Source organism: Eubalaena glacialis, chromosome 19 (assembly GCF_028564815.1).
Source record: "Eubalaena glacialis isolate mEubGla1 chromosome 19, mEubGla1.1.hap2.+ XY, whole genome shotgun sequence".
NCBI lineage: Eukaryota > Metazoa > Chordata > Mammalia > Artiodactyla > Balaenidae > Eubalaena > Eubalaena glacialis.
In genome coordinates, this window is record NC_083734.1 from 56,421,445 (window position 1) to 56,447,718 (window position 26,274).

Genomic DNA, 26,274 nt, shown 5'->3' on the forward strand with positions numbered 1-26,274 from the left:
GCTGGGAGCTGTCAGGAGCTAGGGGTGCCGACCACGGCGTTCCCACCTGTCCCTGCCCCAGGTGGCTGAGATCCACAAAGCCTCCAAGGATGGGCAGCTCTACGACATGGGAGGTGGTGCCAGGAGCTGCAGCGCCCAGGCCGAGCCCCCACAGCCCACCGAGTATGACATCCGGCCGGCCTCCCAGGTGTACTCGGTGAGTGGCGTCCTGGTGTCCACCCCAAACCTGGGTCCAGGAAAGGCACCACAGCCCCTTGCCCTCAGCGAGGGTGTAGTCCTTGCTCTCCTGGCATCACAGCCCTGGCCCTAGGGCGCCCCAGGGCAGGCCCTCGCGCTTCCATACTCTGCCAGCTACGCCTCTGCAGCCCCCCACAGTGCCTGTCTCGCCACCCCGACCCCCAAGCCTTGTCCCGCCCAGCTTTTCCCGCCCCCACTCCCGGGAGCCCCACCCACGCGGCCATCCCTGGGCCCTCTAGAGAGTGCCCTGGAGGCACCTGTGGTCAGAAGCCTCTCTCCTCCTCACAGCTCAAACCCAAGCGGGTGGGAGCTGGTTTCCCGAAAGGCTCCTGCACGTTCCAGACGGCCTCTGAGCTGATGGAGAAGACGCAGCTCAAGGAGCAATACCCCCGGCCGGTGCAGGGAGGCGGGCAGGAGCCGCCCGGCCGGCCCCGTGGCCGCCAGGATGAGGAAGGCGCTGAGCCCCTCCCTGGGCCCAGAGGAGAGGCCCCTGGGAGCGGTGCTCATTGTGGGGGGCCCTCCCCCGAGAAGAAGGCCAAAGGCCCCTCTCGGGGCAGTCCTACCGCCAAGGCCCGGGTCGGCAAGCAGCAGCAGCTCCTGGCCGCAGCGGCCCTCAAGGACTCCCAGAACATCTCCCGCTTCTTCTACCAAAGGACCGAGCGCTCTCCTCCGCTCACTTCAGCCCCAGGGGCAGAAGGTGCCAGCCCTTCCCGTGACGGGGCGCGGGGACCCCTGACGGCCCCAGAGAAGTACACAGGGGAGGAGGATGGAGCCATGGAACGTTTGGCTGCCCACCCCCAGACCGAGGAGTGCTCCAAGGACGGGCCAAGGTGAGGTCACGGGCAGTCCTGGCATCCTCTAGAATCCCCTCTGCTAACTGGGCCTCTGAAGCTCGGGGCCTGTTCCCCACGATGTGCTTCACTGGGCCACCTGGGCTGAGGGCGCGGCTAGCATCTGGAGCTCTGACGCCTGCTCTCCCTTCCGGCCAGTGCCTGCCCGCTCAGAGACCAGAGGCCCCCAGAAGGCCAGCCCACCCCCACAAAGGAGGCACAGAGAGGCAAGCGGCCCAGACCCCAGCAGGTACTGAGAGGGACGAGGCCATGGGGGAAGATACCCGTCTACCAGGCTGGTGTCTGCTCTGCGTAGGGGTTTGGGAAAATCATCTCTTCTTTCCACATCCCAGGGCAGATGGGCTGGGCTAGAGGGAGCCAGGAGGTGCTGAGGCCCAGTCTTCCAGAAGGAGGGGAGGGGCCAGGAACAGGGAGCCCAAGAGTGACCCTCCACTGTGGCCCTGCCCAGGAGAACCCAGAGAGCCAGGCTCAGAAGAGGCCATGCCCCTCAGCCAAGGTCTCCGTCTTAGCTGAGACCAAGGGCAGCATCTCAGCCAGAGATCAGGGCAGCTTGAACCCCCAAGGCTCCTGCCAGCTCTTGGCTCCTGGCATCTCGCTGAAGGAGGCTGCGAACGTCGTGGTCAAGTGTCTGACCCCTTTCTACAAGGAGGGCAAGTTTGCATCCAAGGTAGGGTAGGTGCATGGGCTCTGTTCTCCCCTGAGCCTGGGGCACTTGGGTGCAGTGCGTGGGTGGGTAGGGAGCGTGAGCCCCAGGAAAAAGCAGGGCGGAAGCAGGCCAGCCCAGAGGCCCGCTGCCCGCTGCCCGCTGCCCGCTCCCTGGGTCTGCCTCGCTCTTGGCTCGCAGCTGTGGGTCGCTCAGAGAGCAGGGTGAGGTTCTGCGCTCTCTGTCCCCAGGAGCTGTTTAAAGCCTTCGCCCGCCACCTCTCACACTCGCTGACCCAGAATCCGTCTCCGGGAAGGAGCGGTGAGTGCCTGTGTCACCGGCCGGGAGGTGCTTGTGGGGGCCCTGTAGTGGGGAGACTGGCTCTCACGCTCCCCCGTCCCGAATCCAGTGAAGGAAGAGGCCCAGAATGTCATCAAGCAGTTGTTCCACGGCCGAGCCCGGTGCGAGAGTGAAGCTGACTGGCATGGCCTGTGTGGCCCGCAGAGATGACCGACAGCTGCCCGACGGGGCCGGTGTCCTCCCCGGACTCCACCGCGGCCCAGCCCGGGCCTCGCTCAGGAACGGGGAAGGTGGGCGGCCTGCTGCTGCCGGGGCATCGTCTGCTCTCAGGCTCTTCCCCCTTCCAGCCACGCCTTGCTTTGGAAATGGGCCTGGACACCTCCCAAATCAAGGTCAGAGGTCAGCCCACCTTTCTCTTTGCTTGCGAAGCCTGAGGTCCTCTTTCTCCTAGCCTCCCTGCCTCCCCGGCCCTCGTGGCTGGGTTTTCTGGGCCAGATCCGCAGATCAGAAAGTGACAGGTGGTGTGGCTGCTGCCAGAGGAACAGAAGGAAGGAAGGTCCCTCCACTTCTTGTACTTAGCACGTTTGAAGCCGGGGGCGAGGCCCACCAGGCCGAGGCCTTGGGGCCTACTCAGAAGAAGCCTGGGCTGGCCCCGGGTCCGCCCCCACCACCGTCTTCCCTCGCGATGCCAGCCTCCAGCCCGGCCCAGGTGCAGAGCGTGTGGGAAGATGGGCAGCCGCCAGGCCCTGCTCCCTCTCAGCCCCTGGTCAGAAGGCCAGGCGGGGCTTCGACAGTTACCAGGGGAATAAAGTCCTGGTGGTTCTCATGCACACGCACACGGCCCTGTTCTCTCGGGAGTTTTATTTCCTCAGCAGGTGCTGCTCCCAGGGCTGGGCTCATGCTCACGTCGGGCCAGTGCCCAGGTGGGCATCTCCCCCAGACTGGGCAACATCGGACGCCCAAGCCGAGTTCCTGCGGCGCCCACCCCAGGCTCAGGCCCAGGCCCACCCCAGAGGGAGTCTTGTGACTCTTTCCCAGTTGAAGTCGCTATAGCAGCCCCTCCCCGTGGGCCAGCTGGGCTGTGCTGCAGCAGGTTCCAGAACAGCCAAGCGGTGAAGTCCAGGCCAGACTGGCCTGACAGCACCCAAAGGAGACCGTCCGGGTGAGACTTGGGCCAGAGAGGCTTCCTGGCCTCGTCTCTGCCCCTCCCCCACTCCTCTTGGGTGAAGCCCGGCCACTAAATGGAAGGAGAGTTGCGGTCCAGCAGGAAGGTGATGGTGTGCTTCAGCTCTTGGGCCTGCGCGGGCACAGGCCTGTGAGGCCAGGGCTCCCCAGCCAGCCCCCTGCCTCTGCCCCCAGCCCCACCACGCCGGAGCAGTGGGCAGCGGCCTGGGCCCAGGCTCCCGGGCACACCAGGCCTGGGTGAGGCACTTGCCACCTTCTCAGGGCGCACAGAGGCCACCCACCTGCGGCAGCTCAAACCAGATGGTCTGGGGGTTGTCAGCCGAGCCATAGTTGAGTTCCAGGCCAGGGGAGCCCTCAGCCTCCAGTGGGCTCAGCACGTGGACCCGCTGCAGGTCCCTCAGGGCGATGGAGCAGTGCAGTTCCTGGGGGCGGGGAGGGGGGGCGGGGGGAGAGAGAGCAGAGCTTGGTCCCTCTGGGGGAGGGGTCAGTGTGGGTGGTGGGAGACGAGTGGCCCGAGGGTGCCCAGGCCAACACTTGGGCCAGGAGCCTGGCCCACCTGAGAGCTGGGGTCCATGAGGATGAGGTGCTGGCGGTTCAGCCCCAGGAGGGTGGGGCTGGGCAGGGCCGGCTTGCTCGCTCTCAGCACCATGTAGACAGTGTAGCCAAAGAGGGGCAGCTCACTCACGGCCTCTGCAGATGGAGGGATAGAGCAGGAGTTCTGACCGCTGGGGCCCTGGGACCTGCCGGACTTTGCCCCCAGGACAGAGGAGAGGGCGGGGCAGGTGGAGAGCTTCCTCAGCCCCTCCACCCTCACCCCTTCCTTGCTGGGGCTCCCGCCTCTGCCCCAGCTGCCCCCTAGCCCCAGACCCACCGATGAAGCTGATCTGCGCTTCCTGAGAGCTGCATCCTTGCAACTGCCTCAGCTCCTGGCCCATCAGTCTCTTCACAGCGGCCACGTTCATCTGCCATTGCAGCTGCTTCGGCAAGTAAGCCAGTAGGCCTTGCCTAGGACACAGCCTGGTCAGTCAAAGCTGGGCATACAGCAGGTGCTAAGTAGATGAACCAGTGGCTACCGTGGGTGAGACCGGGGATCCAGACACATGAACGAGGCGTGGGCTCTGCCCTTGAGCGTGGGGGGGGTGGGCAGGTGTACCCAGCCCTCATTTGGTTAGGGCCACAAAGGGCACAAGTGGCCTTGACCTTGGAGGAGGGCGTAGGGGTGGTGGGGTGACAGGAGGCGTGAGGGCTGCGTTCACACTCACTCTGAGGGGGGCTCCTCGTGGTTCCCGCTGAGGTGCTGCAAGGCAGCCAGCCTGGCGAGTCGGGCATCTTCCTGGGCACTGACCAACAGCTTCCCCTGCAGGTAGTCCCGCAGCACCTGAGGGGGGAGCAGTGAGGGGGCAGCTGTGCCCCGAAGCCCCACCTAGTGGGTGGCTCCTGGGCCTCAAGCCCTCCCCCCACCCAGGGAGGGACTCTCCCTCAAGCTGCAGCCGAGGCTCCAACCGCCAGCGGCACGGCAGCACAGGGCCGAGTGGGGCTGACCTGGCCGTAGTGGGTGCTGACGTAGGTGGGATTATCGAAGTGCAGCGGGGTCTCCCAGCCGAGCCGCCGGCTGTGCAGGCTCACGTCCGGACCCACCACCTCGCTGTTGAGGTACTCCCGGGGCCACAGGGGCCGCACCAGCTGGCCTGCGCGGGGAGCCTGGGTCCACAGCCTGCCCTGCCGCCCGGGGCCAGCCCCGCCCACAGCCCTGCCAGCCCCAGCCTCCCCTGCCTCCCCCGTGGCCAAAGAGCGGACTTGGCAGGCAAGGCCACGTCCCTGAATCCAGCCGGGCCACGCTTCCTCCCCAGGCCAGGTGGCCTACCTTCCCCTTTGATGAGGAAGAGGGCAAATTCCTGCACTTCATGGGGGTCCGTGATGCCCATCTGCCCACACATCTCCTCCAGCACTTCTGCTGCCACCTGGACATGCGGACAGGGCCATGACGGGGGTGCTGGGGAGGGAAGGAGGCTGCGGGAGGGGAGGGCTGTCCCCAGAACTGATGCCCACGGCTTCCCTGGGTCTCCCCAGCCCCTCCTCTGTGTCCCCGAGCTCACCGTGAAAGTGTGGATGTTGGCCTTGTACTCCACACCCCCAGGCAGGTGAATTAGAAGCAGGTGGACCACTTGTCCTTTCTGCCAAAGCAGGTGCGGGGTCAGTCCCCCAGTGGGCAGAGGCCCCAGCTCCCCCCACCCAGAGGGAGTCCCAGAACACCCAGCCGCCTGCACCCCCCTTACCAGGAAAGCCTGCATTTCGCCTGGGGAGGGCAGCCGCCGGCGCCCCCCGTACTTGACTGTGCGCTGGAGGTGCTCCTGGCAGCTCCGGGCCAGCTCTGCAGAGAGGAACCAGGCTGGGGTCATGAGCATCTCCAAACCCCTCCCCAAGCAGCTGAGACCCCAGCCTGGAAGCCCCTCCCACCGGCACCTTGGCTCAGGGCCGAATGCTGCAGAAACTTGGTCACGTAGGGCATCAGCGAGGTTGACGGGGGAAAGTAGCCTGTGAGGAGGCTGAGGAAAGTCCAGCCTCGAGCGCAGAGTCCCCTGCAGGGCAGAGAGCCTGGGCTTTGGGCCGGCCGGGCAGCAGCACTTTGGGCTGCCCCCGAGAGGCCCGCCACCGACCCCCGCCCGTCCCCCACACTCACGGCCGGGGGTGTCCTGTGATCTGCTTGATGGCCTGGCAGTAAATCTCATCCCTGAGGTTCTCCTTCTCCTGGCACAGCTGTGGGTACAGGAAGGGCAGGGGGTAGCGGGTCGGGGGCAGAGCTGCAGTGCAGTGCGGTGTGGTGGAGTGAGGGATGGCGTGGGATCTGAAGTCAGAGAAGTCCTGCCAGTGGCCATGGGCTGGGGGCCAAGTCAGGGTGACAGCCCACCGTCATCTCTCGGTCTTGGTCTCACTCGGCTTAATAGCATCTGCACAACTGGCCACTCGACTAAGTCGCCGTCTTTACCCGCTTCCAGGCCGTGCTCGGCCCTGTCCTCTTTCTCTGGTCCCTCTGTCTTAGTCATCTCTACCTGACCCCCTCATCTCCTTGACCTCTAAGGGCTGCGGTGCCCTTGGGCCTCTGTCTGCCGATGACTCCTGGTGCCTGCCTCCAGCCCAGACTTCTCCCATGAAGCCCAGACCCTCCACTTGGAAGACTGGGACTTCAGACTTCACGCATCCCAAACATTCCTCCACCAGGCCGGCCCCGCTCCTCGCTCAGGCTCCCTTGTGGAGACCAGCATTGCTCTGGCCTCGGCCTCCGTGTCCTCCTCGGGCCCTCGCTCTCACACCCCACGTGCACTTCATAGCAAACCCTGCTGCTCGGAGTCTTTCTTCTCCCCTCTGCTGCTGCCTCTGGGCCTGGGCCAGCCAGGTCTCACCTGGGATCGTGGCAGGAACCCTCTCCTGGCCCTTAAACTCCCAGAATCGCAAACAACCGCCAGAGCGACCCCACGAAATGTAAGCCACGTCTCTCTTCAGAACCCTCCAGTGTTTTCCCAGATCTCAAAAAATCCAAGTCCTGACAGTGGACTACAAGGCCTACCGTGGCCCGGACCCACTGTCCCTCCTGGTCCTCCCCCCTTCCACTTTCCCCCTCGCTCACTGGGCTCCAGCCACACTGGCCCTGCTGGGGCCGAGGCTCACCGCCCCCCGCCCCCCACTGCCTGCATGCGTGCCCCCATGCCCTGCCCCCATGCGTATGTGCCTCACTCCCTGGCCTCCTTCAGGTCTCTGCTCCAGGGTCACCTTGTCACCAAGCCTTCTGCACTGTAGCAGCCCCTCCCCTGCTTCATCACTCTCCACGGCACTCTTTGCCCTGGACACGTTGCATCAGGGTTTACTGAGTGTCTCCTCTAACCAGGTTGTAAGCTCTGCAGGGACTTGGCCTGCTTGGTTCACTGCCCTGCCCCCAGCATGTAGGTGCTCGATAACTAATTTTGGATGCTTTGAATGTATAGTGACCAAGGGACAGGGGGTCCCAGGGAGGCCCAGGCAGGAGGACAGGAAGGGGCCCCCAGGGCTCACTGACTCCCCACAGCTTCCAGCTCACTTTCCTACCTTCAGCAGCCCGTAGAGGAGATCCAGGTCGTTCTTGCCCCGGGGCTTGGACTGGTCCCCCATAAACTGCATCAGAGCTGCGGGCAGGATGAAAAGCACGGTGAGCTGGGCTGGGGGCCTGGCCCTGGCTCATGCTGTCGCTATGCAGGGCCATCTCATGCCTTGCTCTCAGAATGCGTGTGAGCCAGGCAGAGCGGCAGTCTCAGCTGTACCGATGTTCCAGAGAGATTCTGTGGCCACCCAGGGCTACACCAGGCGCATAGCAAGCCGGACCCACCGCTGCCTTCCAGCCCAGACTCCACACAACCCACAGCCCCTTGGGCATGAGTAGAAGTGGGTGAGGGCCATGTGGTATAGGAGCCACCACTGAGCTTCCCCGAGTCGGCAAACTCAAGGAGAGAAGGCAACCAGGTGCCTGGGTCCCAGGCACTGCAGACATGGCGACCCGGGACACTGTGGCTACTTACCCTGGAAGCTTCCCACAGCCTGCCTGTTCACGTCCTCGTCACTGACGCTGATGAGTGATGCCTGGATGGGAGCCTGCGGCCAAAGAGGCTGGCTGTGGGTCTGGGGCCATGGGGGCCAGAGGGCAGGTCTGCTGTCCCGGCTCCTCCCCACCGTCCCCCTTACCTTGCTGTACTGCACCAGGCTGGCCATGGCCTTCCTCTCAGCATCTTCACCTGTCTGGCCCAGCCTGAGGGGGCGGAGGGGAGGACAGCCCTGCTTGCTCAGCCCTCCCACCCCCATCCCAGGCTGGGTAGGGAGGGTGCTAAGAGCCCTGGCCCGGTGGCTCTGAGCAGGGAGTGTCCCACTTCAGGGACACTGAGGATGGGCAGGCATGGGGCGGGCCCAGGGCACTCACAGGGTCTGGGGCTTCCGGAAGTAGCGCAGGGCAAATTCCTGCATGGTGTAGTCGGAGTCTGTGGGCAGGGTGACGCAGGCCACAGATGGGGACAGGCTGGTGGCCAAGTTGTCACTGTGTGCCTGGCTCCAGGAGTGGGTGGGGAACTTAGGAGCACGGGAGACCTAGTGCCACCCGAGAATCCCCTGGCTTGTCCAGCGGCCCTGCCCCAGCTCCCACCCCAGCCCAACCCAAGAGAAGCAGGCAGAGCAGCTGCAGTGAGCACACCACCAGAAGCCAGGAAAGTCAAGAGCTGTTTATTGAGCATCTTCCAGGTGGCACTGAACTAGCTACCACGAGGGCCACACAAGAGGCAGACAGCCCAGCGCCTGCCTGCAGGGAGCTCACAGCCCTGCTGGGGAGACAGGACAAGAAATCGGGAGCGGGCAGAGAGGCGGCATCAGACCAAGCGCTGCCCACCAGGCGTGGGGTGGTCCTCCGCCGCTCTGGGGCAGTCGAGCCCTTTCTTTCCTCGACTCCTAGTTAGGCCTCGCCTCGGCCTCTCCCATCTTCCTCACCTCCGACGCCTTATCCCGCTCTCTGTGCTGCAGCTGACTCTTGCGTTGGCCATTCCTCTGCTGCATCGAGAAGGAAAAGTCTGGAGCAGCAGCCGGCTGCACTATGTCAGCAGGAAAGAGTCCGGAACGGCCCCCGGTGGAGCCAAACTGCCAGCCTGGGTGAAACATCCAAGGATGGTGCCTCACGTTCCCGGCCCCTCTCTCTCTCCCTGGAGGCTCCGCCTCGTCTGCCCGCTGGGTGCCAGCCGCCCTGCTTGCCCCGGGGATACCTGGCTCCAGAGTGGCCACCGGCAACAGCTTGATGAGGTCCCCCCGTTGGAAGCTGAGGAGGCTGTGGTCGTCAGTGAGGTAGCTTCGCAGGGCAATGACGTAGCCGGAGTCCTGCAGGCGGGCGGGTGAGCGGCCAGCCTGCTTATGACTCCGCCCTGCCCGTCCCACCTGCTCCCCCGTTGGCGTCACTCTCCACCAAGCGCCCCCAAATTCCAGCCCCACCCCAGGCAGCTTGCAGGAGCTTGGCTGACGGCCCCGAGACCAGGCAAACCAGACGGGGTACGACGCAGCGGTGCTGGAGGCCCCCCGCCCGGCCCCCTGCCGGCCCGCACTTGCCTTCTTGAGCTCGCTCAGGAGCAGCTCAACCATGGCCTTGATGGCTCCCGCCCGGCCTGTGTGCAGCACCAGCTGTTCACTCTTCAGTGACAGCTCCAGGCTGGAGCCAGCCAGGCATTCTACGCCCAGCACCTCAGCAAAGCTGTGCAGAGGGTGGGGCGTGAGCTGGGGGCCGTCTCGCCAGCCCACCCCACACCCCAGCCCAGGCTCACCTGTACGAGCAGAGAGTCTTCAGCTGCAGCTGGTCGGGGTGGAAGCTGGGGCCTCGGGTCACCTTGAGCAGTCTCAGCCCCCGGTGGGACACAGCCAGCAGCTGCACGTCGCTGCCACCCTCGCCCTGCCCGGAAGGTGGCTGGCTTATGGACAGGCTCCGGGCTCCCCGCCACCGTCCAAGACACCCTGGGGCTGCTCAGGCCAGTGCTGTTCTTCGTCGGTTCCACTGGGGCCCAGCCCACCCCCCCCCCCCCCCCCAGCTCTCATCCTGCTGCAGAAGGCCAAGCTGGCCTCCAGCCTTGGGCGCTGCCATCCCCAGCCTCACTGACCGAGACGGGGAAGATGCGGGAGAAGTAATTGGCCCAGTTGTCCCTGGCGGCCACCACAATGCGCTTCTTGACACTGTCCTCAGCTGTGTCCAGGGAGTCCAGGCCCACCTCCAGGTCTCCTGTTGGGCAGAAATGGCCCCAGGCCGTCCTCAGGCTCCCTCACAGCGGGGACCCCAGAGCCTACTCCCTCCCTCTGGGCAGGCCCAACCCCCGCGCTCCGGTTCCCTGACTCCAGGGTCCCTGGACCCTACGCAGCAGGTCTTTCATCCTGTGCCTCTCGTCCTGGGAGATCCGGATGCAGGACTCTGCAAAGGTGTCCCTCAGGATCTGGGGGCAAAGCCAGGCGGTCACCACCAGGTCCTGAGGCCACAGCCCACCCCAGAAGCAGCCACACGTGGAGGAAAAGCTGGAGAGCCCCATAGGCACGTGGGTGGAGCAGGGAGGGATGCCTGGCCTTCCAAGCCCAGGGCCACGTCCACCTGGAGCTCCCACCTGCCTCCCCCAAGCTGCCGGCCCTAGTCGGGCTGCTGCTCCTCCGTCAGCTGAGATAAGCTTCCCTGAAGGAACAGGACTTGGTTGGGGGGAGGGGGGGCAGCTACTGTAGAACTGGGGAGAACAGACGCAAGCATCCGGGAGCATCCAGAGGTGGCAAAGGGACAAGCTCCAGCGAGCACCTGCTGTGCGCCAGGCCTGTGCTGGGTGCTGTATACGCTTTATTTTTAATCCTCGTCATAAGTCAAAAATGGTCCTTGTTCTGAGGGATGTTGTGAGGATTAAATAAACGAAGGCAGGGCTTGAAACACACCAGCGCCCCGCAAGTGGGGCTGTTCTCGTGCCTGGGGTGGGGGCGGTCTGTCTGTACACGTCCCAGGTGGGCTGGGCTCTCACCTGCTCACAGAGGAGCCTGAGGCAGTAGGGGTGGCTGAAGTTCTCCCGGGGATAGAACACCTGGACGAGGGCAGGGGCGAGTGAGAGTGGGCAGGGACGGTGCCCCCGCCAGCCCCCCTCCCACCCCACCTCTGCCTCCTGGGCCGGAGGAGGTGGGGCTGGGGAAGCAGCCCCCAATGTCTGTGTGTGGAGAGGAGATGCTGGGGCCCCAGGCTGGCGCCCCTACAGCCAGCGCCCCGTCCCCCACCCAGAGAGGCCAGGCTGCGGCCCGCCCTCGTGCCCACCTCCTTGCGCAGGAACAACCTCCAGGGGGTGCTGGCGTAGGAGAAGCACACGCTGCCCGAGGGCACGAGCAGCTGGGTGGAGATCCCCTGGTCCCCCATGAGCTCCGCAAAGCCTGGCGGATGGAGGGGCCGAAGGGCATCAGGCGAGGAGCTGCCCAAGCCGGAACGATGCGGGCACGGGGAGAGAAGACCCTCGGGCCACTAGGGCCCCACGTGGCCCAGCTCAGTCCACCTCCGCCGCCTCCCTCCCCCGGCTCCTTCCCGTCTCCGGCCTCCGTCTCCAGCCTCCAACGTTCCCCGCTGTCCCTGACGTGCGTGGGCCCTCCCTGACCACGTCAGCGGGGTCACTAAATTCCTGACGAGGCCCACGCCCTGTGACGGTCCCTCCGTGCCAGGCAGGCCCCAGGGGTGCCCGGGCCCTGCCCCCCACAGGAACGCGGAAGCTGGGGCTCCTCACCCACGGCTCCAAAGTCCCGAAGCGCGAGCAGCTGACCTCCGCCATGAGCGCCGAGAGGCCCTTGGGAATCCTGCCCCGCCCCCCACAAAGCCCACCTCCCGGGGATGTGGGGTTTCTTACCGTGCGGCTCAGCTGGAGGGGTCGCTGGGTCCCAGGATGGAGGCAGCGGAGGTGCTGGCGGAGGCGGGGGTCTCTGGGCAGCGGGTGGGTTCTGGCCAAACAGCTCTTGAAGGGGCCCCTGCTTCTCCTTGATGGAGTTGGAGGGCACAAGCCATGGCTGGCCCTTGGGTCGAGGGGCCACAGCTGGCGGGGGGCCCTTCCCCGGGCTGGGGGACAGCGTCTGGGGAGGCACAGAGAATACACCCAGGCTGTGACTAGCGGCCAGGTTTACCCCGGGGAGCCCCAGGAGGACTCTGGAGCAGACAGTATGCTCTGGACGGGACGGGACCTCACCGAGGGCAGCGAGGAGGCACCATGGATCCCCAGCTTAGCCAGAGCCTCAGCCTTAGGGTTGTTTTTCTTCAGGAAGATTTGGGGGGGCTTCCTGAGAGGAGGAGGAGGGCAGGAGTCCACAAGGTGACTCCGGGGAGCGGGCAGCCCCGGCCGCCCTCCCCCTCCCCACCGCCGCCGGGGTGCACCTGGGTGGCTGCACGGGTACGGGCACGGGGCCTGGGCGGCTCTGGTATATGCGGATGATGTTGCGGATCTCCCTGCTGGGCTCTGCCTGCCGGGGCTCAGGGTCCGAGCTACGCACCACGGCTCTGCCCTTGGCCGGCTGGCGACCGCCGCCAGGCCCCGCCTCTGTGGCTGGCTCAGCCTCAGCCTCCTGTGCAGCTTTGGCCCCATCTCGTGTCAGTGGCTTCTTCACTACCGGGGGAGGAGGAGGTGACGGCACTGACCAGAAAGAGAGGAAAGATGTGAGACCCTGTGCAGAGCCACAAAGCCTGGCCCTCCCCCCTCTCCCCGCCACCTGCTCTCTGTTCCTCTTCTTCCGGCTCCTCCTCCTGCTCCTCCCCCTGGGGCATCTTCACCTTGGCCGGAGGCCTCATCGTCTTCACCTTGATCTGCTGCTGCCCTGTAAATGCCCCAGATGGCCCTCTCTATTACTCTCCACCTGGCCCACCCATCTGGGCTCCTGGACAGGCCACACTGACCTAGAGGAATAGAGTGCACCCCGCCGTCCCCTGGCCAGGCTGGGGCGGTGGCTGAGTTTCTGTGTGGGATTGCCACCCCAAGGGTCCTCACCCAAGTTCTGGAAATAGTTCCATTTCTGCTGGAAGCTCTTGTGCTGCCGGGGCCTGACTTCAGCCTCCTGTGAGGTCTCCTGTGGCAGGAAGGGAAAGAGAAGGAGCAGCCCTGCCGGACAAGCTGCCACTCACAGAGCAAACCCACTTGGATCCGTGGGGCTGGGGCCTGGCAGCATCTTTTCTGCATCTTCCTGCGCCCCCCCCACCCCATGTGTCCCACTTCCGTGGCCTTGCAGCCTGCTGCCCCTCCCCGGCCCTGCCACCTGCCTGGCCTCGGCTCCTCACCCTCAGGCAGGCACCTACCAGTTCCAGGTCACACTCTGGCTCTTTCTGGGCGGTGGGTGTCTTCTTGGGCTTGGGGGTGATGGCTGGGGGTGGAGTCAGGGAGGCAGCTCCAGGGGCCTGGGCCTGGGCATGATGCTCCAGGGGCTGGCTCTGGCGCTGCTTTGCCTGTTGCTCCAGGGACAAGGTCATGGCCTGGGTGGTCATCTGCTGGGCCTGACGGGGGAAGGGTGGTGTGCCAGGTAAGAGCTGGCCTAGCCTCGCCCCACAGATCTGTACCCACTAGGCAATCCAGGGGCCCTGCCCGTCCTCACCAGGATCAGCGCCTGCTGGTTGATGAAGTTCTGCTGCTGGACTGCCAGCTGCCTCGCATCCACGCTGGGAAGCAGGGGCTGTGGCTGTGGCTGCGGCTGCGGTGGCACCACCACGGCTGCGAGAATGGCAGGCAGTCAGGGCGGACGAGCGCCATGGCTGAGCTCCCAGCCCTCTGCCCACTGTGCCCTCTAGGCCCCAGGCAACACCCTCCCTCCCCCAGTCCCTACCTGAGAAGGGACTCAGTGGCTATAGTCCAGCCTTACCTGGCATGGCAGGGACCGCCCCCATTGCTGGCATCATGGGCATGGGTGCAGGCATCATGGCTGGCTGGTATCCGGGCATCTGCATCATCCCTGAGTACACTGAGGGAACAGGGCCCCACCCCCAGGTCGGTCCCTACCTGGGCCCACAGACAGCCTCCCTTTAGCCCCAGGCGAAGAGAAGAGTACGGGCCACCAGGGTGCTGGCCGGAGCTCTGATTGCAGCTGCGTGGGGATCCCAGGCCATGCTTGCCTGTGTTGCTGGGCAGGGAGGCTCTGGATAGGTGCTCAGCCCCGCACTCACCCACAGGGTAGCTGCCTTGCTGCATGGGCCCCATGGCGCCCCCTCCCTTCATGCGGCCACTCAGAGCCCTGCCTTGCTCCAGCTCCTGAAGGGACAAAAGTCACAGGTCCCAAGGTCAGAGCTAGAGCCCTAGGAGGGATGGGAGGGGCAGCAGAGGCCCCAGGGGCGTAGGGGCAGCAGTGGGGTGGGGTCTGCGTGCAGGACACTCACACTGAGGCACGGGGAGAAGAGGTGGTCCAGGAAGCCATCCAGATTCCCTGAGGTCCGGGACTCACCTGTGGAGGGTTACTGTCACCTTCCTGGGGCGTGGGGCTTCTGGCACCCCCATTCCCAGCACTCTGCCAACCTCAGTGTGCCCACTCCCAGCCTTACCTGTGCGACCCCTGCTGGGCAGAGCTAGGGCTGGACCTGGAGGGGGACCTGGGGGCAGTGAGGGGGCCTGGATGCCAGGGGCCGGGGGGATGTCCTCGGCTCTGCAGGAGATAGTGGGCCCAGCTAAGGAGGTGCCCTGGCCGGGAAGTTCCCAGGTTGAGGCAAGGTGTAGCAGCTGCTGTGGAGGTCATCCCCATGCGGTGGGCGGAGGCTTGGGGGCGGGCGGGCTGGGCCTGTGGCAGCACCTGTGAACCCCCGCGGATGACAGGGTGGCTGAGGGGGTCACCTACGACAGGATAGGGACAGGAGCAGGCCAGGGGTGCTGTGGGTGGCACCTACAAGCCACGGGGGGCGATTGGGTAGCTGTGGGGACCGGTCGGGTCCCCCAGGTCCTCGGTCCGGCCGATCAGGTCCAGCACGAAGTCGCAGCCAGCCAAGTCCTGCCAGGAGTCCTTAGAGTGCAGTGACACAGACCAGCCACGCGGGGGCGGATCCAGGCCTCTGGGTGAGACAAGGGCACGTAGCAGAGGGTGGTCAGCCAGGAGGATGACCATCCGGAAGGGACAAGGACCTGAGGGTGGGCTGGGGGGAGGGGGTTGTGGAAGGGGACAGGAACCTGGCCGAGGACCCAGTTTCCCTCAGACAGCTCTCCTTTACCTGCAACTCACAGCCCTCTACTTCTACATTGGCTCTGATGCATTTATTCATTCAACTTGATGAGAATCTGGACCGGATCTAGCAGGTATACTCTCTACTTGCTCTCCGTCTTGAATCTACTGTCTGGACCCTGCCCACCTACCCCGACCCCTCGCCCCCATCCCGCCCCCCGGGAAGCAGGCTTTGGCCTTGGGCCTGCAGGAGCAGCCGCAGGAGGTGCTTGGCGGGAGAGCGGGCTGGGAGCGTGAGGAGAACCAGGAGGCGGACGGGACAATGGCCAGCGTGGGCTACACTCGCCCGTCCCAGGCCCCGCACACCTGCTCTGCAGAATCCGCCCGGCGAGCTGCTCCCCTGTGGTCCAGGACTCCACCTCGGCCGAGTAGCACTCCTCTGCAGGGACGAGGGGTAGGGGCAAGAGTGAGGGACAGCAGGGTCCACCCGGACGGGGAGGGGCTACTGTCCCGTGGCGGTTCCGAAAGCAGGAGAGCAGGGAGGTCAGGGTCACATCGGGAGGGCTGAGGCGGGAAGGGGGTCGAGGGAGGGCGAGAGTGCCGGGCAGGCTCCACTGTGGGCCTGGGGAGGCCCGAGAGGAGGCAGGCGTCACCGTTGAAGGTGAAGACATCCAGCGCCATGCGGCCCCGCCTCCATCCGGCTGTCCACTCGAGCTGGGTGGGTGGGTGGGCCCGCTCGGACCCAGGGGCCCGCTGCGTCTGCTCCAGGGCTCCCAGCAGCTTGTGCTGGCACAGCGCTGCCATGCCCCCGGGGGCCTGGTCGGACACAAATCTGCGGGCACAGCACAGGGCTGCCGTGGGTCTGGGGGTGGCCTGCTGGCCACACCCATGGGGCCCCCACCTTCCGGGCCCCTTACTTGAGCAGCGGCTTCTGCAGGGTGGACACTGGGGGGAAGGCGCCGAGCAGGACGGCCAGGAGGGCCCAGCCGCGCTGGCTCTGCTGCTCGTCCGGGTTGCGCCAGAGCTGGGCCGCGAGCTGGCTGAAGAGCTCGTTGCGCAGCCCCGGCCGGCGCTGCCCCTGCCGCACCAGGTACCGGCCCATGGTCTGCTCCTGCCAGGGCTCCAGGGACCCGTCCCCCAGGAACCGCAGCATCTGCAGACACAGGGCGAGGGGAGGCAGGACGCGCGGGTCTCCTGGTGCCCGGCCAGCACCCCTTGCACGGGCCCACCCTGCCCCCCCCCCAGTGTGTCACTCACCACCTTGTTGATATCCAGGGCATGCTGAGGGTTCTCACCGTCCAGCCGGGTCAGGGGTTTGGTCAGCAGCTGCCCAGGTCTGGGCAGGGATGGCTCCTGCAAGGAAGGAGGGCGACACGGCGCCTGAGCAGGGGCTGGTGTGTGCTGACCTGCCAGACACAGCCCCGGGGGAGCCCCAAGGGAGCACGCGCCCTGCGAGAGGAAGAGGGGCCGGTGAGGAAAACCATCATTAAAAATACATCTCGGGGGGCTTCCCTGGTGGCGCAGCAGTTAAGAATCTGCCTGCCAGTGTAGGAGACATGGGCTCGAGCCCTGGTCCGGGAAGATCCCACGTGCCATGGAGCAGCTGGGCCCGTGCACCACAACTGCTGAGCCTGCGCTCTCTAGAGCCCGCGAGCCGCAACTACTGAAGCCCGCGTGCCACAACTACTGAAGCCTGCGCGCCTGGAGCCCGTGCTCCGCAACAAGAGAAGCCACCGCAATGAGAAGCCCGCGCACCGCAACGAAGAGTAGCCCCCGCTCGCCACAACTAGAGAAAGCCCGCATGCCGCAACGAAGACCCAACGCAGCCAAAAATAAATAAATAAATACATTTATTAAAAAATAAAAGAAAAATACATCTCGGGACTTCCCTGGTGGTCCAGCGGTTAAGAGTCCACGCTCCCAATGCAGGGGGCCCGGGTTTGATCCCTGGTCAGGGAACTAGATCCCGCATGCCACAACTAAAAAAGGTCCCGCATGCTGCAAAAAGATCCTGCACAGGCAACGAAGATCCCGTGTGCCGCAGCTAAGACCCGGCGCAGCCAAATAAATAAATAAATATTAAGGAAAAAAACTCTCAATCACTCCTTCTGATTAGAAAACTAAAGCTCATGCATGCAGAAAACTCAGAAAACACTTAAAAGGATGAAGAATAAAAACCACCATTAACATTCCACTGCCAGATATAACCACAGTTAACATTTTCGCCTCTTTCTTTCTAGTCTTACTTTCTACGTGTAGGTACACACGTCATTTCCCCACCCTCAAAATTAACAAAATTGGGATCATACTCTACGTGCAGTTTTGAATCCTGCTTTTGTTGCCAACACTGTAGCCTGGACACTGCCTTGTCATTCAACATGCTTTAACAACACGGCTTCAATGGCAGGGCAGTGCCGCAGGTGTAACAAAGGTGTGGCACTGCAGATAAGTAACCAGTGACGCGTTTAGGTTCAAAGGATTTTCCGAGCAACGCAGTTGCATCCACAGCCCTGCAACAGGAGAGGGAGGAGGGGACTGGAGACAGAAGGACAGACACAGCTTCTGCCTGACGGGGGCTAACGTCTGGGGAGATGTGGGCATCAGCCGTGTACAGCTAAGGCCTGGGGGCCCACCTGAAAGCCGATGGAGATGAAGCTGGAGAAGGGGAATTGGTCGATGTCGGGTGGGAGGGTCAGGCTGGGCCGTGCGGGAACTTCCGGGGGCATGGCCTCGGTGATGCTCTCGGCCAGGGTGTGCTGACGGCCTGGGATGACATAGGCGGCAGCCCAGAAACGCCCAGGTAAGGCGCCTGGCTCTGGCGCCGCCTCCACCTCTCAGCCTCAGCCCCCAGCTCCAGTGCAGAGGGAGCCGGGCAGTGAGCTGGGGGGACCCAGAGCATCAGAGGGAGGGACCACAGGGACAGAGCCTCCGCCCAGGAGGGGGTCATGGCAAGAGCGATGCCCATCAGGACTCACCTTCCGCTGTCTTCAGCATGACAGCCAGCTCAGCCGGGATCTCCAAGCACCCCAGCTCCTAGCAGGGAGGAGCAATTGACCAGGAACTAAGGGAAGGGGCATAGGTACCCAGGGGCCCTCCTCACCCCCAGGGCTGTAAGCTTCCCCTCCAAAGACCAAGGATTCTAGTCCTGGACACTCAAACAGATAAAGCCCCCAGAGCCCTCAGAGGGAAACCAAGGGCACCCCAGGCCTCTTCTTGGGGGCACAATGGATGGGCCTGAGGGACAGGACCCACCTCGGCACCCCTGGGACCCCACGCTCCCCCTCAAGCCAGGCCAGGTTCAGCAGGCTCACAACCCAGCAGACACCCTCCAGCTTCCAGGCCACCTACCATGCTTGGCCCCTTCTTGGAGGTCCCAACTCTGTGCCAGCTACACCGATGCCCAAGCTGTTGGGGGAGATGCAGGAGGAGATGATGCCCCCGTGAGGTGTCACCAGGAGCTCCCTAGAGGCCCCTCCCCCACTCAGCAGTTCAGCTGCCCTCTCCTCCTCCCAGGAGGACCCCACACCAGTGGAGGAAGAGGTGCAGACCCAGGGGGCCAGCTGTCTTCCCCCAGCCCTCCAGAGCCCTCACTAGCCTTAGCGCTGTGGCTGTCTCTGCCCGTCTACCAGGGCACCGGGAAGAGGAGGGAAGAAGGGAAGGAATGGTCCCAGGGGACAAAGTCCAGCCAGGGAGGGGCCAGAGAGGGGGGCAGTATGTGGGCATTGACCTTTGAGCTGCTTTATGGCCCTCAGATTGGAGTCACTGGGCAAGAGGGGAACAGTCCAAGGGAGGCCTGGAGGGGATGGGAGTCACCCCCAGCCAGCAGGGGAGAGTCAGGCCCTGGCAGTGGGCAGGCATGAAGGAAGGCGACAACCTCCTGGAGGCCCCAGGCTACCCTGGCCAGGCAGAGGGGAACGGAAGGAGCTCCACCAGCAATGGTCTCCGAGGCCTCGGTCCTTGTGCGGCTGGGCTTGAAGGGTGGACACCGTCGGGATTTGGCCAACGTGGCCGGCAAGGCTGCCTGACTTCTCCCCTGAGCTGCCTGGGGCAGGACCCATCCATGTGCTTCACCTGCCCTCTCTGTTGTCTCCAGAGCAGGTGCCGGCCCGCCAGCAGGATGGTGTTCAGCTGCCCCAGAGCTGCCCGCCGCCGGAGGTACCACTTCCTGGAGGCCGGGAAGGGGGTCGGTGAGGGGTCCAAACTCACACCCGATACCTGAATCCTCCAAGCCAAGACATGAATGTAAAATCGGACACCAGGGAAGCCCCCAGCTGCCTAAGGGAAGCAACAGGGAAAGGACACGACACTTTGAAAGACTAGCAGGTAAACTGAGATGCTGTTGTGCCCAAGGGATTAAGATCTGGGACCCTGGAGCCGACCACCCCGGCTCGTTCCCCTACTGTTTAGTCACTGCGGGTCTTGGATAAGTTACTTTACCTCTCTGGGTTTTTTTTGCTTTTGTTTTTGGCCACGCCGCATGGCATGTGGAATCTGAGTTCCCCGACCAGGGATCAAACCCGGCCCTGGCAGTGAAAGCGCTGAGTCCTAACCACTGGACCGCCAGGGAATTCCCTACTTTACCTCTCTGTGTTTTATTTTCATCATCTCTAAAATGAGAACTAGGGCTTCTCTGGTGGCGCAGTGGTTAAGAATCCGCCTGCCAATGCAGGGGACACGGGTTCGAGCCCTGGTCCGGGAAGATCCCACATGCCGCGGAGCAACCAAGCCCGTGCGCCACAACTACTGAGCCTGCGCTCTAGAGCCTGCGAGCCACAACTACTGAAGCCCACGTGCTGCAACTATTGAAGCCCGTGCGCCTGGAGCCCGTGCTCCACAACGAGAAGCCACCACAGTGAGAAGCCTGTGCACCGCAACGAAGAGTAGCCCCCGCTCGCCGCAACTAGAGAAAGCCCATGCGCAGCAGTGAAGACCCAACACAGCCAAAAATAAATAAATAAATAAAATAAATTTATTTTAAAAATAAATAAATAAATAAAATGGGAACTACTGTAATGCTTGCCCCACAATAAGATGAAATGAATTAAAAGGTGTGTTTGGAATAGAGTCTGGCATATTATTATTTAAGAAGCAGAACTTCTAAAAAATGAAAAAATAACATTCACTGGAAGTCTAATGGGAGATCCTGGAAGAGACAATATCTTTGAGAATTTTCCAGATATAGGAAAGACCAGACTCCTCAATGAAGGAGCCCTGAGCATGATAAATATTTAAAAATAAATCTATATATACTATTAGATATAACATAGATAAGCAACAAGGATCTACTGTATAGCACAGGGAACTAATTTAATATCTTGTAATTACCTATAATGGAAAAGAATCTGAAAAAGAATATATATATGTTATGTATATATTTGTAACTGAATCATTTTGCTGTACACCTGAAACATTGTAAATCACTATACTTCAATAAAAAAAATAAATAAATCTACAGCTTTTGTACATAAAAGGACACTATCAAGAGAATGAAAAGAGGGCTTCCCTGGTGGCACAGTGGTTGGGAATCAGCCTGCCAATGCAAGGGACATGGGTTCAAGCCCTGGTCCGGGAAGATCCCACATGCTGCGGAGCAACTAAGCCCGTGAGCCACAATTACTGAGCCTGCGCTCTAGAGCCCGCGAGCCACAACTACTGAGCCCACGTGCCACAACCACTGAAGCCTGCATGCCTAGAGCCCGTGCTCCACAACACAACAAGCCACCGCAGTGAGAAGCCCCCACACCACAACAAAGAGTAGCCCCCACTTGCCGCAACTAGAGAAAGCCAATGTGCAGCAACGAAGACCCAATGCAGCCAAAAATGAATAATCAATCAAATAAATAAAAAATTAAAAAATTTTTTTAATTTAAAAAAGAGAATGAAAAGACAACCCACGTAATGGGAGACTACTTGAAAATCACATATTTGATAAGGGTTTAATATCCAGAATATATAAAGAACTCCTACAACTCAATGAGAAAAAAAACAACCCAATTAAAAAGCAGGCAGAGGGGGACTTCCCTGGTGGCACAGTGGTTAAGAATCCGCCTGCCAACGCAGGGGACAAGGGTTCGAGCCCTGGTCCGGGAAGATCCCACATGCTGCGGAGCAACTAAGCCCGTGCGCCACAACTACTGAGCCTGTGCTCTAGAGCCCACAAGCCACAACTACTGAGACCGCGAGCCACAACTACTGAGCCCGTGTGCCACAACTACTGAAGCCCGCGCGCCTAGAGCCCGTGCTCCGCCAAGAGAGAAGCCCACGCACCACGACAAAGAGCAGCCCCCCATTCACTGCAACTAGAGAAAGCCCGCACGCAGCAACGAAGACTCGACACAGCCAAAAATAAATAAATTACAAAAGAAAAAAAAAAAAAAGCAGGCAGAGGACTTGAATAGACATTTCTCCAAAGAGATACACAAATGGCCAAGAAGTACGTGAAACGATGCTCAACATCATTAGTCATTAAAGAAATGCAAATCAAAACCACAATGAAATACCACCTCACACCCACTAGGATGGCTATAATTTAAAAAGCAGAAAATAACAAGTATTGGCAAGGATGCAGAGAAATTGGAACCTTCACACGTTGCTGGTAGGAATATAAAACGGTGCAGCCACTGTGGAAAACAGTTTGGCAATTCCTCAAAAAGGTAAAGACAGAATTACCATATAACTCAGGATTTCCACTCCCAGGTAAAGACCCAAAAGAACCAAAAGCAGAAACTTGAACAGTTACTTGTACACTTGTGTTCATAGCAGCCTTATTCACAATAAGCCAAAAGGTAGAAACAACCCACATGCCCACTGACAGATAAGTGGATAAACAAAATGCGGTCCATCCACACAATGGAACAATTTTCAGCCATAAAAAAGACATGAAGTTCTGACACATGTTACGACAGGGACGAACCCTGAAAACATTATGCGTAGTGCAGTAAGCCAGATGTAAAAGGAATTTGTATGAGTCAACTTAGACGGCATATTTAGAATAGGCAAATTCACAGAAACGGAAAGTAAACTGGAGGTTACCAGGGGCTGGAGGGAAGGGAGAGTGAGGCATCATTGCTGAATGGGTATAGAGTTCCTGCTGGTGATGAACACGTTTTGCAAACATATAGTGGTGACGGATGCCCCATTCTCCGAGGCTTCCCTGGTGTCCACGGCACTGCCTTCATTTTGTTCTCAGTCCTTAACAATCTCCTCTGGGGCGACTGGCAGCTGGTTTACTGTCTGCATCTGACTCCCCAGCTAGCCTGGAAGGCACCATCTCTGTGCCTGTGTGAAGATGCTGGCACCTTCCTCCCTGTGTTGCCAGCAACTGGCCCAGGGTAGATGGAGAAGGTGGTCAACCAACAGCTGTTGGGTGGATGAGTGAAGACGGGCAGTGAAGGGTGAGTGGGGCTGGAGCTAAGGAGGTGAGAAGGGCGAGGGGAGCATCGTAGGACCACGAAGCCCAAAGAGCCTGGAGTGTAAAAGTCCGGCCTACGTCGAGGCTGGAGAGGTAGGCAGGGCCTCACACAACCTGATTCACGCTTTTAAAAGAGTATTCTTGCTGCAGAGTGGAGAATAGACTAGAAAAAAGAACTGTCAAGGAGTCAAGACCGCAGGTTTGAGTGGCCTAGCAGATAATGAGCTTCTCGTGGCTGGGGGTATTCAAGCAGAGACGGCATGGTGGGGATGCCAGCAAGGAGAGTCCAGTGCTGATGGGAAGCAGGCAGACTAGCCTTGAGGCCCTACGCCTCCCCGACCCTGCCCCACCACCGTGAGGAGGCCTACAGTCTCGCCCCACTCTGCACACCTGGCCTGGAGCCCACGCACGCGAATCCGTGGTAGGAGGCGAAGGCGTTGACGGGAGAGGCTGGTGCAGAGGCCTCGGTGCAGGGTGAGCAGGGCCTGGGCGCGCTGCTGGGCCCGGTGCCGCTCCAGCTGCTGCCAGCCCAGCTCCCGCAGTAGCACCTGGGGGCGGAGGTTTGGGCTGGGGGCAGCCCAGGTGGCTGGGGACCACCCTGCCCTTCTCCCGAGGCCTCAGCCTCCTCCCTTCTGCCGGACAACTGATTCTACTGGGGTGCCCGGGACACCCGGCCCACTCCATCTCCCCACCACCCAGAAGGACCACCAAATCATGAGTTGGTCCCAGGATGCTCCTCCCACTTTCCAGCCATACCTGCTTCCCTGCTCATACACACCACCCACCTGGGTGGCTCCCAGGTGACAGAGGGGCGACTCAGCCCCGAACACCCGGTTCAGGATGGCGCCACATCTTTCCTGGTCAGAGAGCTCTTCCTGCCTCTCTGTCCCCAGGGCCCGGAACCTGCCCCAAGGACGGAGAACCGAGGTCGGAACAAGCACAGCGGGGACCTCCCTCCACACTCATTTGACCCCCGAACCCCTCGGGGTCTATTCGGTCTATAAGTCATTCAACAATGATTTGGAAAGCATCTACTATGTGCCAGGCACCCAGGAGAGTTTTGCTGAGAGGAGGAGGGGCGGGTGAATGCACAGAGGCGTGGAGAGGTGTGCGGGTGACGAACAGTGAAAGGAGACGCAGATGGAGGGAGAGAAGGAGAGACAGAGAGAATGGAAGGAGGGAGGGTTGGACGTCAGGCCCAGGGTCCCTGGGAAAGTGTGTCCATCCCCCGCTCCAGAAAAAGCCCCAGGTCCGCCAGCCACTCCAGGGGGCCTTCCTAGTGAGCCCTGGCCCTGAGGTGCCTGCGCCCCAGGCTGCCCACATCCTGGGCCCCTACCTGGCCAGGAAGGCCTGGAAGGGCACGCGAACGGGGAAGTTGGCGCTGCGGGTACACACGGCCTCCAGGATGCCCGCCTGGCGCAGTTGTTCTGCCACGTGACCCACATCAAAGAGGCCCGGAAGCTGTGGCCATGGGGCAGAGCCAAGGAGAGCTGAGTTGAGGGGCTCAGAGCTGTGGGGAAGCTGGGGCAGGGCCGAGGAGGGCTGAGGGGGGCAGGGCAGGGGTGGGAGGGCTCTGGCGCCAGGTGCTGGGAGAGCTCACCTTTCCCGGGTTGGGGTTGAGGCACTGGATGAAATAGACATGGCTCCTGGTGGGTGGAAAGGGGGGTCACTTGAGCACAGACTGGCCCCTCCATTCAAACTCCCTGGGGTTGAGTGTGGGGGGCCCTATTCTCACCTGCCCAGCCGGGCTAGGAGGTCCCCCAGGGAATGCTGGAAGCGAGAGGCCAGTGTGGGTTTGCCTGGTCCTTCCCCAGACTCGGGCTCTGCTTCCTGGAACAGGCTACCCACCAGCTGTGGGGTGAGAGGGGGCCAAGCCAGCTCACCTGGGCCTGTCCAGCCTGCCCCTCACCCCGACCCCCGGGGAGCCAGGGTGGGCCGGCCAAAGATTCAAGGTGCCAGGGGCTTGAAGGCCAGCTCCTTGGGCAAGGCTGTCCGGGTGGGGAGGGCAGAATGGGGGGACAGGGGGGCCGGCAGGGGCACCTGGAGCTGGCTCTGGGCAAGCATTTCCACCACAGCAGGGTCAAGATGATCCTGGTTTCTGTTTAAAAACTTGTGAACCTGCAAGAGATAATGTGAGCGGGGGGAGGCGAAGTCAAGGAGAGAAGGCTGGGTGTGGAAGCCAGTCCCTTTGCAAAATAATCCAGCCTCTCCCCTCTGAGTTATAAGGCCACCTTTGACACAACACTGTAAATCAACTATACTTCAATAAAAAAAAAGTTTTACAAGGCCCCCTTTGAAGTTGGACTCATCTCACACCACATACCAAAATTAACTCAAAATGAATGGATCAAAGACCAAGATGTAAGACCTGAAACTATAAAACTCTTAGAAGAAAACAAAGGGAGAAAGCTTCATGACATTGGACTTGGCAATGATTTCCTGAGTATGACACTAAAAGCACAGGCAACAAAGGAAAAATAGATAAACTGGATTTCATTAAAACGAAAAACTTTTGTGTATCAAAATACAGTATTAAGAGGGTGAAAAGACAGCCCACAAAATAGGAGAAAATATCACATATCAGATATGGGTTTAATATCCAGATTATGTAAAGAATTCCTACAACTTAACAACAACAAAAAAATAAAACAATTCAATTCAGGACTTCCCTGGTGGCACAGTGGTTAAGGATCCGCCTGCCAATGCAGGGGGCACTGGTTCGGTCCCTGGTCCAGGAAGATCCCACATGCCGCAGAGCAACTAAGCCCATGCACCACAACTACTGAGCCCACAGGCCACAACTACTGAAGCCCGCGTGCCTAGAGCCCGTGCTCCGCAACAAGAGAAGCCACCGCAATGAGAAGGACGCGCACCGCAACGAAGACTAGCCCCTGCTCGCTGCAACTAGAGAAAGCCTGCGCGTGGCAACGAAGACCCAAGGCAGCCAAAAATAAATAAATAAACCCAAAACCAACTCAATTCAAAAATGGGCAAAGGACTTGAATAGATATTTCTCCAAAGAAGATACACAAATGGCCAAGAAGCACATGAAAAGATGCTTGACATTGTTAGTCATTAGAGAAATGCATATCAAAACCACAATGAGATACCACTTCGCACCCACTAGGATGACTATAATTCTAAAAAACGGAAAATAACAAGTATTTGCAAGGATGCAGAAAAACTGGAACCCCCCATACATTGCTGGTGGGACTATAAAATGGTACAATCACTGAAGAATAGTTTGGTGGCTCCTCAAAAAGGTAAACATAGAATTATATGACCCAGCAGACCTACTCCTAGGTAGATACCCAAAAGAATTGAAAGCAGTGACTCAGTTACTTGTACACCCATGTTCACAGCAGCATTATGCACAATAGCCAAAAAGGTGGAAACAATTCATGTCCATCAGCAGATGAATGGATAAACCAAATGTGGTCTATACATACAATGGAATATTATTCAGCCATAAAAAGGAAGGAAATTCTGACACATGCTACAACACGGATGAACCTTGGAAGCATTATGCTTAATGCAATGTCAGACACATAAGGATTTTGTGTGTGTGTGTGTGTGTGTGTGTGTGTGTGTGTTATGATTCCACTTACATAAGAATAGGCAAATTTATAGATACAGAAAGTAGATATTACCAGAGTCTGAGGAAGGAGGAATTAGAGCTTAGTGTTTAATGGGTAAGTTGTTTCTGTTTGGGATAATGAAAAAGTACTGGAAATGGATAGCAGTGATGGTTACACAACATTGTGAATGTACTTAAAGACACTGAAATGTACACTTAAAAATGGTTAGAATGGGAAATTTTATGTTGTTTATATATTTTGCCACATTTTTTTAAAGGCCGCCTTTGTCACATACCCAGTTCTTTGTAACACTTTTGGGTCTGTTTATTGGGTTTTCAATTCTGTCTCATTGATGGGTCTGCTCCTTATCAATACCATACTCTTTTAATTACTAGAGCTTTAAAA

General features: G+C 60.5%; 2 protein-coding genes across 2 annotated transcripts in view; one reads left to right on the forward strand and one right to left on the reverse strand.

Moving 5' to 3' along the window:
- Positions 1-2,861, forward strand: part of RECQL5 (RecQ like helicase 5) — a 37,138-nt gene extending 34,277 nt beyond the window's left edge. The window contains exons 15-20 of the mRNA XM_061176587.1: positions 62-196; positions 526-1,067; positions 1,227-1,317; positions 1,537-1,755; positions 1,983-2,052; positions 2,141-2,861. Of these exons, the coding sequence (XP_061032570.1) occupies positions 62-196; positions 526-1,067; positions 1,227-1,317; positions 1,537-1,755; positions 1,983-2,052; positions 2,141-2,241 (1,158 nt within the window). The 3' untranslated portion in view covers positions 2,242-2,861. The remainder of the gene's footprint in view (positions 1-61; positions 197-525; positions 1,068-1,226; positions 1,318-1,536; positions 1,756-1,982; positions 2,053-2,140) is intronic.
- Positions 2,862-2,877: 16 nt separating this feature from the next.
- MYO15B (myosin XVB) overlaps positions 2,878-26,274 on the reverse strand; it is a 32,717-nt gene continuing 9,320 nt past the window's right edge. The window contains 49 exon segments of the mRNA XM_061176957.1: positions 2,878-3,328; positions 3,498-3,638; positions 3,773-3,906; positions 4,088-4,221; positions 4,479-4,594; positions 4,759-4,904; positions 5,081-5,177; positions 5,313-5,390; positions 5,493-5,587; positions 5,680-5,795; positions 5,897-5,973; positions 7,297-7,373; positions 7,764-7,836; positions 7,927-7,990; positions 8,159-8,304; positions 8,716-8,870; positions 8,985-9,096; positions 9,322-9,463; positions 9,534-9,658; positions 9,864-9,982; positions 10,115-10,190; positions 10,752-10,811; positions 11,036-11,148; positions 11,613-11,832; positions 11,946-12,036; positions 12,131-12,386; positions 12,463-12,567; positions 12,738-12,816; positions 13,025-13,237; positions 13,336-13,451; positions 13,600-13,698; positions 13,901-13,985; positions 14,105-14,175; positions 14,273-14,373; positions 14,612-14,773; positions 15,247-15,319; positions 15,534-15,712; positions 15,798-16,033; positions 16,138-16,233; positions 17,514-17,644; positions 17,856-17,913; positions 18,229-18,342; positions 18,952-19,045; positions 22,682-22,839; positions 23,077-23,194; positions 23,628-23,752; positions 23,892-23,937; positions 24,027-24,142; positions 24,332-24,409. Coding sequence (XP_061032940.1) covers positions 3,269-3,328; positions 3,498-3,638; positions 3,773-3,906; positions 4,088-4,221; positions 4,479-4,594; positions 4,759-4,904; positions 5,081-5,177; positions 5,313-5,390; positions 5,493-5,587; positions 5,680-5,795; positions 5,897-5,973; positions 7,297-7,373; positions 7,764-7,836; positions 7,927-7,990; positions 8,159-8,304; positions 8,716-8,870; positions 8,985-9,096; positions 9,322-9,463; positions 9,534-9,658; positions 9,864-9,982; positions 10,115-10,190; positions 10,752-10,811; positions 11,036-11,148; positions 11,613-11,832; positions 11,946-12,036; positions 12,131-12,386; positions 12,463-12,567; positions 12,738-12,816; positions 13,025-13,237; positions 13,336-13,451; positions 13,600-13,698; positions 13,901-13,985; positions 14,105-14,175; positions 14,273-14,373; positions 14,612-14,773; positions 15,247-15,319; positions 15,534-15,712; positions 15,798-16,033; positions 16,138-16,233; positions 17,514-17,644; positions 17,856-17,913; positions 18,229-18,342; positions 18,952-19,045; positions 22,682-22,839; positions 23,077-23,194; positions 23,628-23,752; positions 23,892-23,937; positions 24,027-24,142; positions 24,332-24,409 — 5,676 coding nt within the window. The 3' untranslated portion in view covers positions 2,878-3,268.